At 43.8% G+C, this 22,221-nt stretch overlaps 1 protein-coding gene across 1 annotated transcript; it reads left to right on the top strand.

Annotated features, from left to right (window-relative positions):
* The first annotated feature begins 1,172 nt into the window (after positions 1–1,172).
* Positions 1,173–15,543, top strand: inka2 (inka box actin regulator 2). The gene is made up of 2 exons (XM_076740706.1): positions 1,173–1,599; positions 12,275–15,543. The coding sequence occupies exons 1-2, from the start codon at positions 1,528–1,530 to the stop codon at positions 13,535–13,537; spliced, it is 1,335 nt and encodes a 444-aa protein (XP_076596821.1). The 5' UTR covers positions 1,173–1,527; the 3' UTR covers positions 13,538–15,543.
* Positions 15,544–22,221: the final 6,678 nt, after the last annotated feature.

The raw sequence follows: 22,221 nt of genomic DNA, 5'->3' as shown, positions 1-22,221 counted from the left end.
ACATAAACATGCTGATCGTTAACATGTCCCAGACTGTAATAATCAGGCACAGGGGTTAATGCTACAATAAGCCTTGAAAGACGTTCCTAAGCCATAAACCAGCTGTATGAACACATTATCACATGAGCACGTTGAGTGTTTTTAACGGGTAACAGAATAAAACACAAGTCAGTCAAAGCTCTTCCTCTAAGTCATGCTGACTCATTCATTTTGACTCTTTCATTGCTTTTGGGATCTACTTCCTTCTCATTCGGTCTTAGCCTCTGTCCATCCGGGACGCATCAGGCCTGATATTAAAACCTCCAGAGGAGAGACAGAAGCAGGTCAGAGGACACCAGGTTTCCTGACGGTCAGATAAAGGTCTTTGCTGCAGAGGGAGGAACCGGGTGAAGTGCCTTTAAACATCTGATATTGATTTGATGATGTATGTGCCGCATTACATATGCAAATGTAGGCTGTATGACTGCACATCACTCTCATCCATTCATGCACTACAGAGAGAGAATAAACTGCATTTCCCTTAATGTGAATATCTCAACACAAGAACTTCAAACAGACTTCATGTAGTTTCCTTGACATCGTCAGATCAGGAGTGAATGTTTGATATTCTGCACGTGCAGCCATTTACAAATGTCAAATCTATACTGTGAGATTGTGTCTCCTGTATGTGCAGCTCTTCCTTCCCTCGCTAATACCGCATTATATCCGGGTCACACAACAAAAGCTCGTGGCTCAGGTGTTTCCTCTGTGCGCGCGGTGAAGGTGGTCAGGAAACTGTCCCTATAGCTCCTCTCGTGACACACATGGTTTCTTTTAGACACATCCTCCTTAAAACTTCCTCCTTCAGCCAAACAGTGGCTGCAGAGTCTCTTCTACCAGTCTGTCAGAGTTATGGAATATTTCCTGGTATTTTTCATGCTCCATCTATCTGATCCCTCAGCTTTGACTCAAATATCTCCAGATGTTGGAGCCTCTGTCTTCATATGACTGTGAAATGATTACAAGCTGCTCTGGGCGGCCATAATAAATGACGGATACTCGTTTGATCCCGGTTTGAATGAGATCCGGTACGTCCGGAGACGCTCACTCATTGGAGGAAATTGAACGGGCAACGTAAGCGCTCCTCTTGAATGGGAAAATAGCAGAGAGTGAAAAAAACGGCCCGAGCGACACACACACACACACAAACACACACACGTACAGCAGGCTGACAGCAGCCAAGCAGCGATCACTCACTCACTCACACACACACACGGACTGAGTCTCCCGATGCAGCCACAAGAAGGACCTCATTATCATTTTTTGGAGTAAACGCATTTTCGTCATCAGGAGTTGTTTTCTTTAATTCCAGGAGTCGCGTCATTACGCATTCCTCAGCAGGATCTGCGCATCTCCGACTGCACATTGTTTTCTGCTCTCCACGAGAGCGATGTTTTAATTGCTCGTGGCCGACAGAAAGCTCTCACAGTCATGCCCGAGCGGCGGCTGGCGAAGCGTTTCATCTGAGATTCCCTCGTTTCAGAGAAAATGGAACAGCGGCTCTCCAAACCAGAATGCAAAAACATGGACGCGTGTCTGAGGCGACTGAAGCAAGAACTGGTATGTTCTGTTCTACCTCCAGTACTTCTACTACTGCAATCTGTACCATCTACTTTATTATTGCACATTTTCAAACATGTCGCATGAACATTTCTCACCAAACAAACATGCATGTAAACATTTCTTTGCGTATTCCCGTTGCCTGTCCTGCCGGGTCTCTTATTCCAGTTTCTAGCTTCAGTTGGGGGTACATGTGTATTTTTTAAATCGCATTAATCTGTGTGGGCTTAAAGCTTTGAGCACACCAGAGGCATGTGAGCGTATCCTCCTCCTCCTCTCTGTCCACCCATCTGGGACAGATGTTTTAAGCGTAATAAGCCCAAGACAGTTTTTCCTCTTCTCCTACAGTTTTAAGATTCACAGTGTTTTGATCACTGATATGATTAGTCGATCGACTATTTTGATAGTTGACGAGTGATTTGATTTACTTTTCAAGCAGAAATGCAAAGAATTTGCTGGCTGCTGCGTCTTAAACGTGATGATTTGCTGCTTCCCTGTTTAAAATATCAATGTCGAGTGAATATGTTTGACTTCTGGACCGCTAATCAAGCAAAACAAGACATGTGAAGACATCATCTTGAGACAGATTTTATAGACAAAATCGCTTGATCGAGAAAATAATCCGAGTAATCGATAAAGGAAATGCTGGTAAGTTGCAGCCCTGCAGTCGCCTGCTGTGAGGTCTTGCTTTCAAAGGGGAGAGAGTGAAATTGGCAGTCACAGTGAGTTTCATCACATCAGTATGCCCTAAATGAATTCCTCAGTCTTCCTTATTAAATATGTCCACATCTCCTCTTCTCTAATAAACACATTTGTTTGATGGTGGCAAATTCAGAGCGCCATCCCTTTCCCCCGCTCTTTGAAACGTAGAAACAAAATGAGTAAGCTGCACCCTCACTCCCAAATCATTTGGCAGTGCCACACTGTGGACCCGTTTTCAAAAGGAGCCTTAACTGGCACACATTTCATTTGGAATCATCTTCAAAGCAGACACAGATTTCTTTTTTCTTTCCATCCAGCCACTGGCCCACAGAAAAGCCTCGCATGGCTGCGTGTTTTGCAACATGATCTGCTCTGTGACTCCTTCGTCCGCTTCTCCAAATTAGCCACACGTCTGTGGAGTGGCACTTGAGATTTCAGGGGAGCGAACGCCGATGCCAGGAGGACATGTTGTGTTATAGCTGCCATATCGCAGTTTGGTAACATAATAGAAAAAGTGTCGTGCCATGCCGGGGATCAAACAGGAGAACAGAGAGCAGATGCCGGTTAAAAAGCGAGGCTCTCTCCCCCTGCACGGGACCATGTGGGATGCAATCTGTTGTTCAGAAAACAAGGGGCGTCTATGCCAAGGTTGTCACTTTTCTTTCCACTGTGACGGCTTTTCACCCACTGCTCAGTGGAGAGTGGTAAACCAGCTCCATCTGCAAAACACAGATCACACACACCTCACAACCGACTCACACCTGCTGCCACGCAGAGTCGAGCAGGTCCTCGCTGTCGCTGTGAAGAGCAGAAGTTCTTCAGAGGGGCGGCCAGATGGGTCGGGAATCGCACTGCTCTGTGTGTAGAGCAGTTTAAAGCTGTGTCGCTGTGAGACTTAAATCAAATACTGATATACTTTGGTTTCTTATTTTGCATAGACTCACATCAGTGCAGTTAACATTTTGAGTTTCAGGACCGTCCTGTTTAATGTGTGTGTTTGGTGATTCATCGGTCTTCAAACAGGCTTGTTGTCCTTTTCCTTAAAAAGACGTTCATGCAGCATTAATTTGAAGGCAGACATTGATGGAGGCCTCCAGTTGTTTCAGGTGATGACCATCATCTGGTCGGTTGTGTTCAACCAATCATATGGGACTCATGAGGGTGGACCAGTGATTGTGGCCACCCTACTGGTGCCAATGTGTCAAAGACTGTGATTGATGTGTTTTTTAAAGGCCTGTGCCAGTTGTTTCATACATAACTACTCTCAGAAAGCTGTTGGTTTCCATCCATCTTTGTATTGAATGTGAATCAGTTCGCAAACTGTTGAAAATTGCCTCAGTTGTGTAAGTTATGTTATCGCGATAGTGCCGCTCATTGACCGATTTGACTCATTACATTATACAAAAATGTAACTTTGACAAAGATCAAAGCAGACTGTGGACAATTTGAGTGTAAAGGAGTCTGATAATCTGAATTTTGATTCATTCACTTTAATAATCAGTGCATCATTGCTGTTTTCCGTTGGGGAGGGGTTGTGTCTTTGGCCTAACCTTGACTTCAATCAGTCATGAGCGTCTTCGTCAATGTTTTTCACATCAATCAAATATTTAATGTTTAATATCTGTAAGTTGACCTATAAAACACAGGTACAGCTGCCTTGATCTCACCTGCACTTGTCATCCATTTACCGACATTTTTCTTGCTCTATTTTTCCTGCTGTTTGCATAGACATGATGTCCTCATTCTCACACCCACCTACGTGGAAGAGAGCCATCAAGACCTCTTTGAAACAGTCATTCAAAGGTCTGGGGGTTCAAGAGTCTGCTAATTGATTGTACTGTACAGAACTGGCTGGAAAAACAAAGGAAAAAAGCGACTTTAAAGCACACATGATGTTTAAATAAAGAGCTGAAACTTCCACATGTATGGCCCTTTAAATGTTCATCTTGATACAGTTAAGCTCTGACAGTTTTCTCAGAGGAGGCAAATCTCTGTAGTCTTCAGTGTCTGCAGCATCACAGAAATGTGAGCGAGGCATTCAGAGCTCGTGTAAAAGCCACATAAATTACAGCTGTGAACTCAGTGCTTCGCAGTAGAAACCCTGAAACCCTGCCAGCTCTAAAAGAAGACCAGTGTCATACGAAAGTGTGAACACTGTGTCAGGGGTCGGAGGGGTCAGTCTGTGTGGGGTAGTGTCAGGTCACGCTTGAACATTTGACCTTTCACCCCAAGAGAGCCTGAGGCTAACTGCTGACCACATCCAACGCAGCAGTGACGCTTAAACTCGGCTCTCAGAAGTTTGTCAACAGGCTGTTAGCTTCCCTAAAAAAAGCTCTGCAAGGCTCCATAGAAATCCTGAGGATATACTGGTAACAATGACATATTTTTAAGTGCCGGTACATGCATGACTCATTATTCACCCAACAGACAAAGAGTCATGACAAAAAAAAACAACCTAAGCCCTTCCTGCCTACGGAGAGTCGAAGATACAAACGCTGACATGTCTTTGAGTCACCTCGTCTGAGGCTCACACCTGCTTAACTCTGCCATTTCAGACACTAAAGCGCGAGTCGAACCGTTTGATGCCATCACTGCTGACGCTGATTTCATATGCATCATGCTCCTTTATCCCGTCCACACCTGAGGCACGTTTTCAAACATGGCTGTCACTCTGGAATTCAACACCAAAGCCAGAAAGCATGAGATCATGAAATCTGAGAGAAACTCACACAAGTGCCAAACTTATCGTGTATTCTGGAAAGACTGTGCGCCTCACAGTCGCATGTTCTTTGTTACCTTTAGGGTGTGGGATCACTAAACCGTACACAACACAAAGCAGTGTGGTGTTTGACTTTAAGCTCGTTTGTTTGGTGCCTCCCTCATGGCGGCTGTTCTCCAACCTGCCCTTCCTTCCCCTCGGCTAAAATTGGCCCGGCTCTCGGGGGCGGCTGTGGGGTTTAGCATGGGTGATCATTGTGTTTGAGATGGAGCTGCTAACCTTTTAGAAAGCCTGTTGATGTCGCGGCAGTGCACATAACCTGCTTTATCATAGATCACAGAAACAAAATGAAGACGTTTGAAATCACATATGTGACCCTGCTGGGCTAAGATGGAGCTGTGTCTCCTCCTCTGTTGGCCTTCACTTGAAGAAAAATGTGTGGATTATTTCTCATGGCCGCTGCTCTCTGAGCTTTAGGTCAATATTGTGCTCTCTCATGTTGTTGCTGCTAAAATGGAAGATGTGTTGTATAATGAATGAAAGCTGCATTAATTGATTTTTTCGGCTGCTAGGGGGCAGCGGAACAAGCACTAAACGGAAAATTGACAAATTATCACCAGTGTGGTGATAATGAGGTTGCATCCAGCGCACAAAACAACATTAGCTTTTATTTGGAGTCGTGTGTCAGGACATCTGACAGCTACTTTTAGCTCTGAGTTTGGTCTCCACCAAATCCTGAGAAAAAATGTGTGGCTCTTTAGCTGCTAAATGCTCCACTATGTTCACCAGCCAATCACTAACTTTGTCTGTCTGCTGTTTGAGGAGCAGGAAGTGGACAGTGAGTTTAGCAGAACACTGAGAGCGAACCAAAAACGTGATGTTTGAAACTGCAGCTTTGGGTGAAAATTCATCAGCACATAGTAGCCCTTTTCAAACTACATTAGATCCTCTGCTGATACAAAAATATTGCCGAATGCAGCTTTAAAGTCTTCAGAGGCTCGTTTACTCCCAGGAAATCTCTGAACTTAATAAGCTTCCAAATGTATAATAATAATAAAAATAACGCTGCACATGAATCCGGCTGCTCGTCTTGAGAGCTCGCTGCAGTCACATGCATTTTCATCAGGAGGTGCTGCTCCACATTTACATTGCTTTTGAAGTTAGACGGGGGCAGAATCTGGAGTCTCTGCAAAATTAACATCGCACTTGACGTTACAAACTGTGGGCTGAAGAACTGGCCGAGCACTTTCGCTGCCCACACGCACACAAGGCGCTGACGTCAACTCTATCTATTTAACGATCATTGTACGCAGTGAAGATTTTCAGCCCGGAAGACAGCAGATTGTGTCCCAGACTGTCTCCAAGCATCATTTGCCAAAAGACCATCATCCTCCGTCTCCCACAGCAGCATCGCGGTTGTGATTTGTGTGTTTTTGTTATCTTAAATGAGCTCCAGCAGGAAACGAGCTATTAGACCACCTCCCATGTCTGAAAAGGCCATGAGGGAATGTTCACTGGGTGGCAGGTCAGAGAAGAAGTGATAGATTTGGTCTAAGCAGACTTTGTTTTAAAGCGATAGTTCACCCACTCCTCCATTTCCTCTGATAGTTGAGCTCTTATAAGCCAGGCTTTTGGAATAACCGAGTTCTGCTGTTACCACAAAGCACTGGAGGTGAATGCAGTGTCCTTTGCGTTGCTCACAGCACTGCAGTTGAAGTTACATTTTTAAAAATGCATGAGCATCTTTTTTTTTTTTTCTTCTTCTTCCAGAAAGACACATCTAACAACCCAGTGCTCTGGATAACCCACAGAACTCACTGTCAGGATTTTCACAGGAACTATTTTTTTTGGAAGAAAGTAGTTCCAATGAAAAGTGAAGAGCCTGCTGTTCCAAACATTAACATCCTTCTCAGGGAGCTACTTGGTTTCAACTCTGCTGGATGGTTATTTGATCTAACACTTATCCTAATTGTGTCTTTCTTATGTCTTCCACTGAAAATTATTCACATTGATGTCTTTAGATTATCTATCAAGTCCTCTTTTGATAAAAATAACAAAATATGTCACCACTCAAGGTTTGGTTAGATTCAGACGCTGATAGTGAATCAATGCACTCAACTCCAGCATGTTCAGGAAAAAAATCATGAGTTAAGAGTTGGAAAACATCAAGGTTTTGGTTAAAGAGCCACTCGGCTCTGTGAAAAGGTGCTAAACTAAATGAACTTTACTTACTGACAATAATACAGACGAGACAGGTGCTGCAGAAATCTGACGAATATCTCAAAATCTGAGCAAACAAAAGCAAAACTACCAGGTTAGATACCACTGAGAGGAGGTGAGAAGTTTTATTTTTATTTATTTACTTTTGTAATTTAGGTGAACCAACCCTTTAAAACATCCTACCTTATGTGAGGACGCATCATATAGTGAGATTCCCCAGAGAAGCATGTCAGCACATTGAATATTAAGTAGAAAATTCAGGTTAAAAAAGTGGATGTCCGCACGCAAAGACCAGTTTGTGGTGACATCGCAGACGAGGGATTTGTGTCCCAAACTCTTTTGTTGAACATTATTCACACGGCTTCTTCTCCTGAACGTGACCCCGAGGACATTCGGACCAAACAGAGTCACCGTGTAACCTTTTTCGTCAAAGAGGCATTCATGGCCGTGCGCACAGTAATTTATTTCTTTCAGCTGACGCTCCACAGCTTTATTGCCCTCTTGATCGCGACCTCGGGGCTGTACGCAGCGGTCTGTGGCGTGTCCAGCAGTTCAGGCACAGAGACCCTCTCTATGTCCCCCCGGACAGAGACCCCATTCCTGTCCTTGACCCACACAGCCCACCATTCATTTTTAATTAGGGGTGGAGGTGGAGGGAGGGTGGAGTACACTAGCTGTTGCTGGCCGGCTCCTTCTAAACAGGAAGACCTTTTGGGTCTGATAACCTTGGCCTCACTGTTTCCTCCCCCTGCAGCCAATAACAAATAAACAACAACAGTGAATAGCCTGCGTTTCACAGCCAGAACAGAGCGGCGGTTTGTTTTTGATTTCTCCTTCGTCTGTTTATTTCTCACCTAATGATCCAGTGAACGTATATCAGTGAACACAACGTGCATACATGCCTTAGAAAAGTGGGACACTGACTTCATTGAAGCGAGGCGTGTCTGGACATGTGTGGATTTGTGCAGCTCAGTGTGTTTGCACAGTGAATTTATTTTTCCCTCCATAACTGAAGGAGGTGATATCGAGGCTGCGATGAAGGCGGAGAGCTCGATCTCAGCAGAAAGCACAGGAGGAGCATTGATTTATTTATACTCTGCGGTATTTAATTCACTTGCATGCATTTTGAATGGTTTCTTGACGCGCAGTAGATGGATCTTGACGTGAGAATATAAAATAAAGAAGGGATTTTTTTTTTTCTTTAATTAATTAAAATAGCCAAAACTTTTTAATAAGCCTCCATTCAACATTAATTCAAGACTGCCAGCCATTGTTCTTAAACTTTGAAGCATTCAGCCTTTAATTGGCAATTATGTCTGGTTGGCTGGCATCACTGCAGCATAGAAGAAGTAGTGGGGGATGAAGGGGGAGAATCTGGACAGCCCCTGTTTGTCCTTCTTTCATTCATTCAGCAGATTTTCACTTGGCTTGCTTTTTTATAGTGATCTTTTTATAGGAATGCACGCTTGATGGACTAAATGGCTGAAATAGTTTGGAGGCTTTAGTTCAAAAAGAAGATTTCATTAAACTTCACAAGACTGGGTTAATGATGCCAGTGTTTCTGGGCAGCACAGCAATTCCCCGCAGCCCCAATTTCATCCCAGTTCTCTTATTAAATTTGATTAGACAGACATTTTTTTCCCGCATCTTCATTTTTGTGGGTAGAGTCCTGAAGGTGCTCGTGTGGGCTCTGTCGGGTCCTCCGTGTCTTTGTCCTAACGAGGCCCCTGAGCTGATTCACACGTTGTAAAAGTGAGACATCTCAGGATGAACAACATCTGTGTTTAAACTAGAAACTGCCGCGGGACATTATTGTAAAGTCACTTTTAGCATCCTGGGCAGACGCCAGAATGAAGGTTGAGGAGTCTGACATATTTGGGCCACAGAGTTCAGCCTTGAAATGGCAGAGGTGGAGTGCCTGGAGTTAGCTGGCGTGGTAAAGGTGGAATAATGGGGTTTAGTTTACTACTGTTCCTCTGTTTGTTCCCCAGGGCACAATATGAATTATTAATGCTGCCTTAGAATAGAAATGCCAGTAAACAACTCAGTGTGTTTTAAATAACCAATAGGAATGCCTGCGTTTTGGGGATAATGGAAAAGTTGCATGTGAGTGTTAAATTAGGGTGTTTTTGGTTAGCATGTGCGAACAGGTGCGGCCCGTTTAGACTGCATGAGAATGGACTGCCGAGGAGATAATATTTCAAAAACAGATTTAATACAGCAAAGTGGTCCAGATTTCTCCAGCAGCTCAGAGTGCCGTAATCCCTCAACTGATCCCTGAATAAACTTCACTGAAGCCACATGTCTGCCTCCGAGGATGTAACAACAATACATAAATCTGCACGTCAACGTGTCTTCAGACTTGTTGACTTTTGATGTGGAGGAAAGTAAACCGTAATTATGTGCTCTTTCCCAGCCTCTCCCGGGACACGGGGAATTACAGCTAATGAAGTCAGCCATATGTGGAAGGCACAAAGACAAGAGACAACCTGATTGTGCTAATTACACATACCTTCGCTGCCTAATTTAGCGAGCCAACGGGAAGCTCAGAGGCTTTTGTTCCCAGCATGTGCATTGATAGGCTTATTATCTGATCTTAGAGGCCATTCACGCCCCGGTGCACCTACTCAGCCATATGATAGTGATAAAGTGCTTTAACCCAGAGGTTTAATTTTAATGGTGCAGGATATCGGATAAGTGTCAAGATGCAGGAGATGTGAAAAGGCCAATTAGTCAGTGGACAGAAAATGAACAACAACTCTGATGATCAATTAAGTAACTTATCAAAGAGGAATGCCAAATATTCTCTGGTTATCTCAAAATTAAATATTTCCTTCTCTTCCCTGTTTTATGTGATTAGAAATAGAATATCTTTGGTTTTAGACTGATGGTTAGACAAACATTTGTAGACATCAGCCTGTGAGGAGGACTGCAATTTTCTTTTAAATTGAATGATTAATGGAGAAAATAAAGGGGAGGATAACCTGATCACTTGCAGATCTTTAGCAGATACAATGTTTATCATGTTCCCCGTATTACTTTAGTGTGTTAGCCAACATTTCACTGAAGTTAATCATACTGGGAGGCTAACAATCACAAGGTACACATATATTGTTGCTTCTGTTGCGTTTTTGGTTGTTTTCTCATAATTTAATTTCATCTAAATGTAGCCCAAGACTTTCTGTCATCTCTGACATTTGTCTGTTTTCCCAGTAAACCCCTCATTCTGCAACAGTTCCGCCTCTCACGGTGCTTATCGGTGGCTTTGTTTATGCTGCCGTACTGTCAGTTGTTCTGCACAGCTACTTTTCCCACCCGGGGGTTCAACACAATCACTGCTCCCTCAAGATTAAGTATCACCGCCTGGTGTTATTACACCTACAACCAACCCCCCCTTCTCCCATCTATACCCCCCTCATGTGTTCTTATGGTGTCATCCATAATTAAATCCATCAACAGTTTTCTCTTCGACATCTAAACATATGGCGAGGGATCCCTCCCCATCGCATGCAACCCTTCTCCTCCCCTTTCCATCCCCACTCATCCGGCTGACTCTCACCATCCCTCCTGTTCACCATCTCCCCTCTCGCTTCTCTCATTGTCAGTCAGTTTCCGCCTGAGTGACCCTACCCCCCCGCCGTTTGGGGGTTATAGTCTAGACGGGCAGCGCTGATTGGCTGTCACGCCCAGCGGTGTCCCCCCATTGGAGGGAGATACATATAGGGGCTGTCACACTGATCTGTTTGAAAGGTGAGAGACAGTGACAGGCTGGCAGAGGTGCAGGCGAGCAGAGAGACAGACAGGGATTTCCACACCTCCTGCTCTGTGAAAGTTTGCAGAAGGTAAGCTGTGGGTTTCGACTCCTAAAGACTCCTAATATTTGTTTTATAGACTGAGATGTGAGTCCTGTTTTTAATTTTCTAAGTATAAGTATATTTAAGTTTGAAGTGCTGCTGCTGCTGGCTCTCATGACGGAGGCCTGCTTTATGTGCAATAAACCGCTTTAATGTTTAGATGACAGTTAACCGACAGATCCTGACAGGCAGCTTCGTTCACAGGGAAATATTGTTTATCGGTCTTATCTGCTGTATGGTAGGTGTGCTGTAGACGTTTCTAACCAACCCACACACACACTCCGGCACGTTTTTCTAAATTCCTTGCATGCTTTCTTTCGTCTTCCCACAGATGTTTTTCTTTTCTCAAATGAAAGGGAGGGCTCTCTGCAGGTTTACTCATCAATCAATTGCTGCCAATTTGAGCACGTTCTTAGACAAAGATAAACCTGAGAATGATTCAAAGTCTGGGTCAAGGTGTGAAATGATTCAGGCCTGCAAGTCAAGACACAGGTCACGTTGCTGCCTCCGGGCCTTCGTCTGCCTTCACGAGGAGACAGTTAGTCCAGGTCACATGACACAGGCTCTCAAACAGATGAGAGCAGAAAGAGAGGAGGAGGATAAAAGCCGAGTGTATGATTACTGCTGCACAGAGGGAAGTAAGAGTGAAGACAAAGAGCTCGAAGGAGGGAGAAAATATAAAGTAAATGGATGGATGCAAAAAGAAAAAGCCAGATAAAAAGAGGAGGAGAGAAAGAAATGGCAAGTTTGTCTGTTTTACAGCTGTCACTGGTTGGATCCTGTCTCGTACGCAGGCCATATGGGACCCTGGCCTGTCATCCAAAACTAGGTCACATGACCCATAATTAAACAAGGTACACAGCCTGACACACAAGAGAGGAGTCTAACAGACACAAAGGCAAAAAGCAGGACGATTCTTGTGATTTTTGTTCACGAATACATGTGTTTAATGTCTTTGATAGTGTCAGTTGATGGCGTGTAATTGGATTTGTGCTGAGATAAATCATGAAGACGGGGGGGGCGGTGAGGAGATCAGTCTTTGATGGATGAGATGTGTCTTACAGGAGACTGAGGAGTTAAATGATTGAATTGATGACCTCCACAAGGTCTTTCGCTGTTAAGCAGAGCTGGGCATCTTAGATTGTTGTCTCTGATCATCATCTCTTTATTGCTCCTGCAGGTGTCCATGAAAGAAGCCGGTGATGGCCTTCACGCTCAGATGAATTCAATGATGGGAGCCCTACAGGAACTCAAGCTCCTTCAGGTTCAGACAGCGCTAGAAAACCTAGACATATCAGGTCGACCCATTAACCGAGGACTCCCACATCCTCCTCCTCCAGCTCCTCCCGAAGCATCAGCTACAGCGGCTTTGACCACAGGCAGCCAAACTATGCCAGAAGAGCCCAGCCAGAGTCCGACGCCAAGCCCGAGGCCGTCTCTGGAGAGCAGATACACCTTCAGCCAAGATGACAGGAGCCCATCTCGAAACAGAAGCAGCCTGGGAACCTCGTCTTCCTCGGCATCCAGCCTTGAAAGTGAGAGCGAGAGAAGTGAAAGAAGCGAGAGGAGTGAAAGAAGCAAGAGAAGTGCACGAAGCACGAGAAGCGAGAATGACCTCGAGTCTATACCCAAGAGGTGGTCAGGATACGCTGCCCCGCAGGTGGATTTCTATGGACCAATGGTGGGAAACCCTCCACCAGGGCCCTACCTTCATCCACAGGCTCCCCATCGTGCTCAGGTGGTGGACCTGCCTGGGATCCTGTACAGCCTCTCCAGGGAAGGTCCTTCACTGGACAGCGACTACTCCCAGGACAGCACAGACGATGGCAGCGACTGGACTTCTTCGCTCATGAGCCGCAGCCGCAATCGTCAGCCCTTAGTGCTGGGCGACAACGTCTTCGCCGACCTCGTGGGCAACTGGCTGGACCTGCCCGAGGTGGAGAAGGAAGAGGGGGAGGAGGAGGAGAGGAGGAAGAGGAGGGAGGAGAGGATACCAGACGGAGGGGCGGAGAGACCAGACACTCCAGCTCACCCTCTCCGGCTCAGCCGCTCACAGGAGATCTGCAGGAAGTTCTCCTTAACCACAAACATCTTCAAGAAGTTCCTGCGCAGCGTCCGACCCGACAGGGACAAGCTGCTCAAGGAGAGACCCGGCTGGGTGGCTCCTGAGCTGCCAGAAGGCGACCTCTTCAAAAGGCCGAAGAAACTGGTTCCTAAAAGCTCAAAAGGCAGCTTCTACTTGCCGTTCTGGGCAAACGGACAGCAGGGCAAAGGCAGGCTGTGCCCGCATCTAGCTGAAGCAGAGAGGAACCACCAACACCACCACTTCCCCCAGGTCCACCAGCAGCCATTTTCTGGGATTTATTTAGACAGGAGACAGCCAGAGCCTGGTCTGGAGAAAATGCAGCCCTTGTTTGACTACAACACAGCTGTGTGGGTCTGACAGAGAGGCCAACAGACTGCCAGTGATGCCAGGCTGAGTGAGTGACAGGTGCTGGGGGATTTTTGGCTGTGCTGGAGGGGAATGAATGAATGATTGAATAAGAGGCTCGGATACAGTTATCTTCCAAAAATGAACCGTTGAACTTCACACCCACAACGAGATTATCAGGGCAACATTTTGTCTGACAATCCTAAAACCTAAACCTCGTTTGCTGTGTGTGTCTGGGTGTGCGAGTGCGTGCTGGAGAGTGAGACAGAGCTGGAGAGAAACATTATGCTGCAAGTTTTGTATTATTGGAGTTTCTTCTTGTGCGTGTGTGCATGTACGACTGGGTTCTCCGGATGTCTCAAAAGACGGTACTTTGAAATGGACATCTTTCTCAGAATGTCACCATCATCACAGACTTTTTCACCTCTATGCTACAGGACATGCTCTCATATAACTCACATCTTTGCATCTATGAATAGAAACACCAACTGTTGGATTGCATGGTTACTGTTTTTATAAGCGACGCTACAAAACAGCTGTTACTGAACGCACTGCCACTAAAACACAGTCATAAGCTCCTTTTTGTTTCCAACAGGCCTTGACGCCTTGGAAACTCAGGTTTAACTGAACCCTTCGGTCTCATTCACCTTGCTCAGGGAATGAATGGTACACAGGAGTAAACGATGAGACACTGCCGCATTTCAATGGGTTTCAAACACAGTTTAGGGAAATCTTGCCTCAAAAGACGTAGCAGCAATACAGTGCATGACTAGTTCAAAGACTGCACATTAAACTTTGAGATTTGTCCCTCATAATCAGTAGTGTTGTGCTTGCTGTCCTGTTAGAAATACTCATTTTTCTTCTCTGCCATGTTGACATGGCACATATTGAGTCAACTGTCAGTCCTCCTGGGTTGTTACGCAGAGAGAGGAGGGGGTAAAGATGGCACAGCCAGCACTGACTGCCATCTGGTACCCGGTCGTTATGTAAAGCTCATTCGCGACAGGCAGGAGATGCAGAACGGGCTCGTTTAATCCCAAAGCTTTGTGGATGAAGTGAATTATGACGATGGTGTTTCATACTGTATATACACACACACACACACACACACACACACACACACACACAGGTGAATACATTACAGGGCTGTAACAGTAATGCGACAGTCGAGAGTGGAGGTAAAGCCCCGTAATCTCTACCAGACAGGATCAAGTTCAATGTACAGAACATTGTACATATTTGCCATCAACCAAACTGCAGCAATAACGAGCATTTATTCTAATATCCCATCGCATGGTTTTCATTATTCTGCACAAATATGTCACAGTAATACTACAGTTCTTACCATAAACACATGTATTTAAACCGCACACTGATGAGTTCATCTTTGACCTACAGTATCTTTTCTCTTGTATCATAATAAACTGCTTCAGTGTTTTTCCATTTCAAGCAGTATCATAAACGTCAAAAACAAAACAACAGCTTCCTTCACAAATTCACATGAATATCAGGGTTCCCTCAGGAGTACACCCGATACTGCCCGCTCTGACTTAAAATACTGTGTTTTTATAGAGGACCACTGTTATGCAAGGACAATCTGATACCCTGACTTCTTATTGTTATGAAAAAACAGTTAATTTCACTCACTTTTCAAAAAGGATCCCAGACCAATCAACTTAGCCAGCAGGGATTAGGCCTTAGGTCTTTTGAGTGTCTTGGCCAGTCGATCCATATGGTGTTGTCTTAGTATTCAGGTCAATACATACAGCACATTCAGAGGGTCCAACACACACACGGTTTCTGCTACGAGGCACAGTCTGAGATGTCATGCCACACAGTATGTGTATGTAAATGTGACATTTATTTCCTCCTACTTACAGGTGTCTAAGTGTAATTTTCAGCACTGTTGTTGATATTTTTCATCAGGGTTCTGCGAACCTTCAGTGGTGATTCTGTGTCATGTGCACTGTAAAACTGTCACCGACTCTTTGTAAATTAAATCGGTTTTCAGAAAGAAAGTCCTGACTTTAGTTTTTGATTTGTCTGTTACTTTGTTTGTCTCTGAGTTGTTGCTCTTTTAGAAAAACAGTATCCTGAAAAATGTGGCTGAAATCAATATCAGCATATATTAGTAATTATAATCAATAATAGTTGGTGAATGTGATGTGATTCATTCTCAGAGTTAGGCGAGGGGTAGGATTAAGCATCTCAACAGCATTTATTTGGCAGAAAACACAAAGTATATTATGTAAGTACAACAGTCAGCGCACCACAGGGCACGTCTATGAAGAACATTTACATACGGCAACACTGACGCAGCGGAGCGAGCTTTCATGTAACAGCAAAACCAGCTGAGCTTGTGTTGCAGTATGAAGTGTGCAGATAAGGTTAGATCTGACTGTGTGAGACCACACAGAAACATGATTGGCACACTGAAATATCCTAAGAGCTTTCCAGTAGTTGTTGTTGTTGTGGGGACATTTTCCTCAGATTCATCCACTGGATCTTCATTTCCTGGGATGGTGAGACCAGGTGGATGTAACTGTGTGCAGCCTCTACCTGCATGTTATCACAGGCCACCCACCCCTGATATAATCACAACACTCCTGTTAGTTATCATCCAGCCCTACTTGCTGCATAACTCACACAAGCACTAATTTTCATCAATATTACACTATGGTTTAAATAGTTTGACATTTTTTTGGAAATACACTTATTTGTTTCCTGTTTGTACCTCTGGTGTTAGTTTATCTGTTAGCTTAGTGTAAAGACTGAAAGAAAGTGAAAACATGAGGTGCAGGATATTACAACATGACGTTTAACCTCAAAATGATCGTGGGGTCAAGATTCGTTAGATTTATTACTTTTACATCCCTGATAAGAAAATATTTTGAGACTGGAAGCTCATTCTTGGTAGCTGACAAAGAAATCTCACCACAAGCTGCATTAAATCTCTCCTCTGGAGCTTTTGATTGGATCACTTCAGCCAACACATTATCACCAAATTAACCCATATATGTAGAATCTTTAGAGTATATTATATAGAATATTTACACATTGAAAACACAGTAAAACATTTTGCAGGACAAAGATAAAAGCGGTCTTTATTAGCCAGCTTTTGCTTTCAGCCGCAGCTCTCAGTCTCATTTGTTTGTGCTCTGCTCTGCAGCCTCACCACAGTAAAGTGCTGCCGCATGACGAACGGGTTCATCGAGGGCAAAGCCAGCAAGTCACTCACTGCCTGTGCATCAACTGTGCGCTAAATTGATTCTAAATCTGTACAACAACTCCATCAGTGTCTTCAATAAATAAACAAAAGCCACATGAACTCTGCAGGCCCGCAGTTCATCACAGGCTCCTCATGACACTCAATGCCTGAGATGCTTTTTATGAGATGCACATCAAACCACATCAGTCTGTTCATCTGTCTGTCCTCGAGCACTTTGTTCAAGAAAAGTAAGTAATACCTACTGCAGAGATCCTCTGCTCTACAGTGGAGAAGTGACTCCCTAACATGATGTGCTGGCCCTTCTAGAGCCGAAACAATTAATGTATTCATTGATTACCAATATATTTTATAATAAATTAATGGTTTGAGTCATTTTTCCAGCAAAAATGTTACACATGACATGGGTTCAGTTTCTCTGTTGTGTCTGTACGTTCTGCTTTTTTCTCTTTTATATCATTTTCAACTGGATATCTCTGGGGTTTGACAACATAATTTTCAGATAAAATAATTAATCAGTTAATCAAGAAAATAATCAATTATTCATTGATGAGGAAAACATTCGAGTTAAAGCTGAGTTTGTGTTTCGCGTTGGTGCATACTGCATTATATCATTATATCTTGATGTTGTTAGTTAGACAACCACAAACTTTTCTTTCTGTGTGAAGTCATTTGAGACAAACTCCGATAAAGAGACACATAAATAAATGAATCTGAGCTTGAAATAAGGAGGCCGAAAACAAAGATCCTTTGAAAACAAAGCTTTCTCTGTTGTAGCTCGGACGCTTTGTAGAAACTGTAACATCACTCACTCAACGTCATTTTTAACTCAGACTGTCTTTCATCATTAGTCAGTTTATCAACATTATGAAATTATAGAAAATTAGGAAATCTTGACAGGAATTTTTCACTATTTTCTAATAGACACACAATTCATCAGTTACTCAAAATAAAAACAAGTGTATTAATACTGAAAACTTTAGTTGCAGCCCAGAATCAAGAAGGAAAAGTCATAACTTGCCTCTTATGTTACTGTGTCGTATTCTGAAACCCAGAAAAGTGAAGCAGTGCTTTGATCAATATTCGTAGTCATCTCGCAGCAACACATTATAATTTTACATAACACTCAACGAACAGGTCAGCGAGCACTCTAGATTAAAAAAGACGCCAGGGTTCACTTAGAAATAGGCTATGAATAGTGTGTGTGTGTGTGTGTGTGTGTGTGTGTGTGTGTGTGAGCAACAACAGCTGCAAATGTAGTCCCTTCTCTTGTGGCTCAGTTTCCCTTGGGATCCCAGGGGTGGACGCTGACTGTCTGACCACCACCACCACCACCACCACCTCCTCCCTTTCCTCCCTCCCCTCCTCCCTCTTCTCTGGTCCCAGCTAGTCAGCTGTCGCTCTCTCACAGCCTCACAACACTACTCCCACCCCAAATCTGGGGCAGGCGATGCCTGAGTGCAGCACAGTTGTACAACTTTGCCAGGCAGAGAGTCTGCAGAGCTCAGAGTCACTCGAGGACTCAACATAAAGACCGGATCATGTTACCGCAGTCAAGCGTGACTTATTGCCTGAGTATAATGATGGGATGCATTCGATGATCGTATAAAGAAGGGATCATCATCAATGGGGGGAGGTGCACAGGGAATGCAGTGCATGAGTGTGCGTTTATGTGTGCGCAGGCTTGTTGCTGTGACCCCTCTGGATCCCACTGTAGGCTAATTTCCTGCTAAGCGCTCCTCTTTCAATAAGCCCTCAGCTGTGCAGACACACAGCTCTACCTTGGCCCTCAGGAATGCGCTCACGTTTCACTTTTTATAATCGTCAGCAGCTAAAAGTCCAGAATCGTCGCCCAGTGCGGCTTTCTGCAAGAAGTTCCCACAAGAAACATGAGACACACTCACACATGCTAAAGCTAGCAAAACCATAGGTCATTTGTAGTAGCACATAAACACCCCCACCTCTGGAAATGAAAGGCTACATCTTAAAGCCACAAAGCAGAGCCAGATTTGGCAGAGAGATAAATGCAAGAGTTAAATCTAGGGCGAATTATTTGGGATTTAACATCTGGCCGCTTTGCGGTGCAGCGCTTATCGTACAAGATAAGTCTCACACTCTCTTGTTCTGCTAATGCATGCAAAGTGGAACTTCACAGACATGAAACGATGTTCCATTAAACATTATTAACCCAGGCTTGTAATGTGGAGAAAGGGGCACGGCTTTACACCAAAAACTGCATTAATGACGCTTCAGAAGGTTCACCGCATGAACATATGCGAACATTTAGTTTTTTGCATGTGGAGTTAAACATGGTCAATGAACACACCTGTAAAATTCACATGTACAACTGTGCGACCCTGATTCCAAAGAAGACAGGACGCTGTATGAAACAGAAATAACACATAAAGTGATAACTTGCTGATCCTTTTTGACATAAACTCAAATGAAAACAGTACAAAGACAATATAGTTAATCTTTTTTCTCATCAGCTACACTGATTTTTATCTGCTTATTCTGAATTTGATGCAACAACACGTTTCAAACAAGTTGGTTCAGGAGCAACTAAAGTCTGGGAAAGATGTGAAATGCTCCAAAAACACCTGTTTGGAACATTCCACAGGTAAACAGATTCATTGGTAACAGGTGATAGTATCATGGTTGGGTATGAAAGGGGCATCCTGGAAAGGCTCAGTCGATCACAAGCGAGGATGGAGCGAGGTTCACCACTTTATGAACACATGATTGGGTAAAGAATATTAATACATGAGCTCCTGTTGTCAGTACACACAGTTCATTTGTAAATGACTGCATTCTGTTTCTAATTACGATTTAAACAGCGTCCTGACTGTTTTGGTTTGGTTGTAAGACGTGTGGCTGTATATATGAGATAAACAATGTATGTGACCTCATAGACTAACATATGCAGCAGAAAACAGCAGTTTGCTCAGATGCTGATGTTGAACGTCCTCTTGCTAAATACACCATATAAACCAGACAATGTGCTAATGGCACGTTACCATAACTAGGTCAACATAAGCTTGAAACAACAGCTGCATACAGACTCGTGTCAACACTGGCTTCCAGCAGCGTAAACCTCATAAGAAGTGAGCATTGTTCACGATAAGTCGGCAGTATGTGAACTATATGGACACCGAAGCCGGAAAATCTGACTGAAGTCAATACCACAGTCGAAATAAGACTATTATCCAAGATCAAGGATATGGAAAATGTATGCAAACATGCAAATCTATGCATATTTATGTAAGATTATAAATAAAATAAACTGATGATCAGTGAACCGCGTTCCACTGTTCTGCATCGTGTAGTCGACTGTGAGAAAACTGATTTATCCTGCCGGCAATCATACAGACAAAAACGTCAAACATTCGCTGGTTCCAGTAGATCCACAGGATGTTGTGCTGGACCGCCGTTTCTGAGCAAAATGCACGCGCTGGCCTTCAGACCTGGAGTTTAAAGCTGGATCCCAGCAGTGCTGAATATTTCAACCTGACAAAACACAGCACCGTTTTTTTCTGGTCAGACTGCAACATGAAGCTCCCTGCAGACCACCCTCCTCTGAAGCCATGACTGATGTCTTTAGGTGCTCTGACAGGTGAGTCTAACACACAGGAATGTTTCCACGCTTTGATCTCCTTCCTGCCTGCCAGTGTTTTGTGAATCTGAGGAATTCAGTGTGTATTTGTACAAATGCAGTCTGACTTTGCTGTAACTCCGCCACGGACGAGCAGAAGTGCCGTCGGAGTTGTTGTTTCAGGGCTGTCGGCTCCCTGACTCCCGCTGAGTCCCGCCCCTGAGATCTTCCTGGGAGGTGAAATCGGGTTTGACGGTGCTGAGTTCGCACTTGGGATTTATTTCAGAGCTCAGACAGTAAGTTGATTAATTCTTTAGGCGATAAACATTAAATTAACTGACTCAATTTCGAAGATCTACTAATTGAGAAGTAAGAAATAATGACAGTCAATCAAATGTGAGGATTTTTTTTGCAAAACGCAGGGACAGCTTCTTCAGTCCAACTTAACCACCACAACGAGTGTCACTCCACCAGGCTACACTGTCACACACAGACAATATGAGGAATTTTACAGTTTTCTGTTCACATCAGACCTCAAAAATGAGGACGTAAACTGTGAAGAGCGGAGCTGAAACAATTAGTAGATTAACTGATTCGTCAGTCAACAGAAAAATAATCTTCAACTGTTTTGGTAATCGATCAGTTGGTTGATGCTGATGTAATTTTTTAGTTCCAGCCTCTAAAATGAGAAAACGTGTTGCTTTCCTCTGTTTTATGTCATTAGAAAATCTTTGTTGGTCAAACAAAACAAGACATTTGAAGACTGCACTTTGGAAGCTGCGACAGCAATGAGCCCCACACAACTGTAGGGGTGCAGCTAACGATCATTTACATTATCGATTAATCTGTTGATTATTTTCTTGATTAATTAATTACTAAAATGTCAGAAAATGGTGAGAGTGTCGATCAGTGTTTCCCTTTAGCCCAAGATGACGTCCTCAAATGTCTCGTTTTGTCCAAAAACCAAAGATATTCAGTTTACTGTCGTAGGAATGAAGAAACCGTTGACTGTTGATCAGACACAAACTACAATGATGTGACTTTTTTCCACCATTTCTGACATTTTACAGACCAAACAGTAAACTGATCAATCAAATTATTGCCACATTATGAATAGTGAAAATAATCAAACCAAAGCAGTGTATATGGTTACCATTCCTTCAGTGATATCAACCATCACAATAAACATTGGTAAAGGAAGTTAAGCCGCAAAATAAATCTCATTTTATTCCACTTATGACTTCCTTTGTGAGGTATAAGTGTGAATTTTACATTTTGATAGCTTCTCTAATGTAAGGATTTGCTTTGTCTTCCATTACAGTAAATGACATATCTTTGGGTTTTAGCCTGTTGATCAGAGTCCACGAGCGATTTGAATAAATCAACTTAATGATGGTCATTGTTCACTGTCATAAACAGCATGATTAATCCAAGAAATAACCACCAGATTAATAAACAATGAAACAATCTTTAGCTGCAGCTCTATAAGATTAAAACAAACATCGAACTTCCTGTAAGATGTGGGGAAAGACTAATTTGTTTCTGTTTATTCTATTTCTGTCAACACAAGCTGCATGAAGCCTGCTGCCTCCCACACTGACAACATCACAACATATCATTAAGTGCTGCTTCCAATTCACTGCTTCTCAGCGATAATTTAGGAGATCATCGCATCGTGCCGGCTTCAGATTCGAGTGCCTGCAGAGCCGCAGCATGCAGCCCCCCCACCACCACCACCACCACCACCACTCCCCACTCCCCCGCCTCCGCCTTCGAGGGCGTCGGACCATTCGTCATCATTAAACAGGAGCTGGTTCCCTCCTGGTTCCAGTCAGAGGGGAAGACTCCTCCAGCACCAGCAGGACCAACGGACACTCA

Source organism: Chaetodon auriga, chromosome 2 (assembly GCF_051107435.1).
Source record: "Chaetodon auriga isolate fChaAug3 chromosome 2, fChaAug3.hap1, whole genome shotgun sequence".
Lineage (NCBI taxonomy): Eukaryota > Metazoa > Chordata > Actinopteri > Chaetodontiformes > Chaetodontidae > Chaetodon > Chaetodon auriga.
This window is presented reverse-complemented; position numbering and strand designations above follow the sequence as displayed.

Coding starts and splice junctions, on each gene's coding strand:
- inka2 (XM_076740706.1), top strand. CDS start 1,528: ATGGAACAGCGGCTCTCCAAACCAGAATGCAAAAACATGGACGCGTGT. Junction 1,600..12,274: donor GGCGACTGAAGCAAGAACTG/GTATGTTCTGTT, acceptor TTGCTCCTGCAG/GTGTCCATGAAAGAAGCCGG.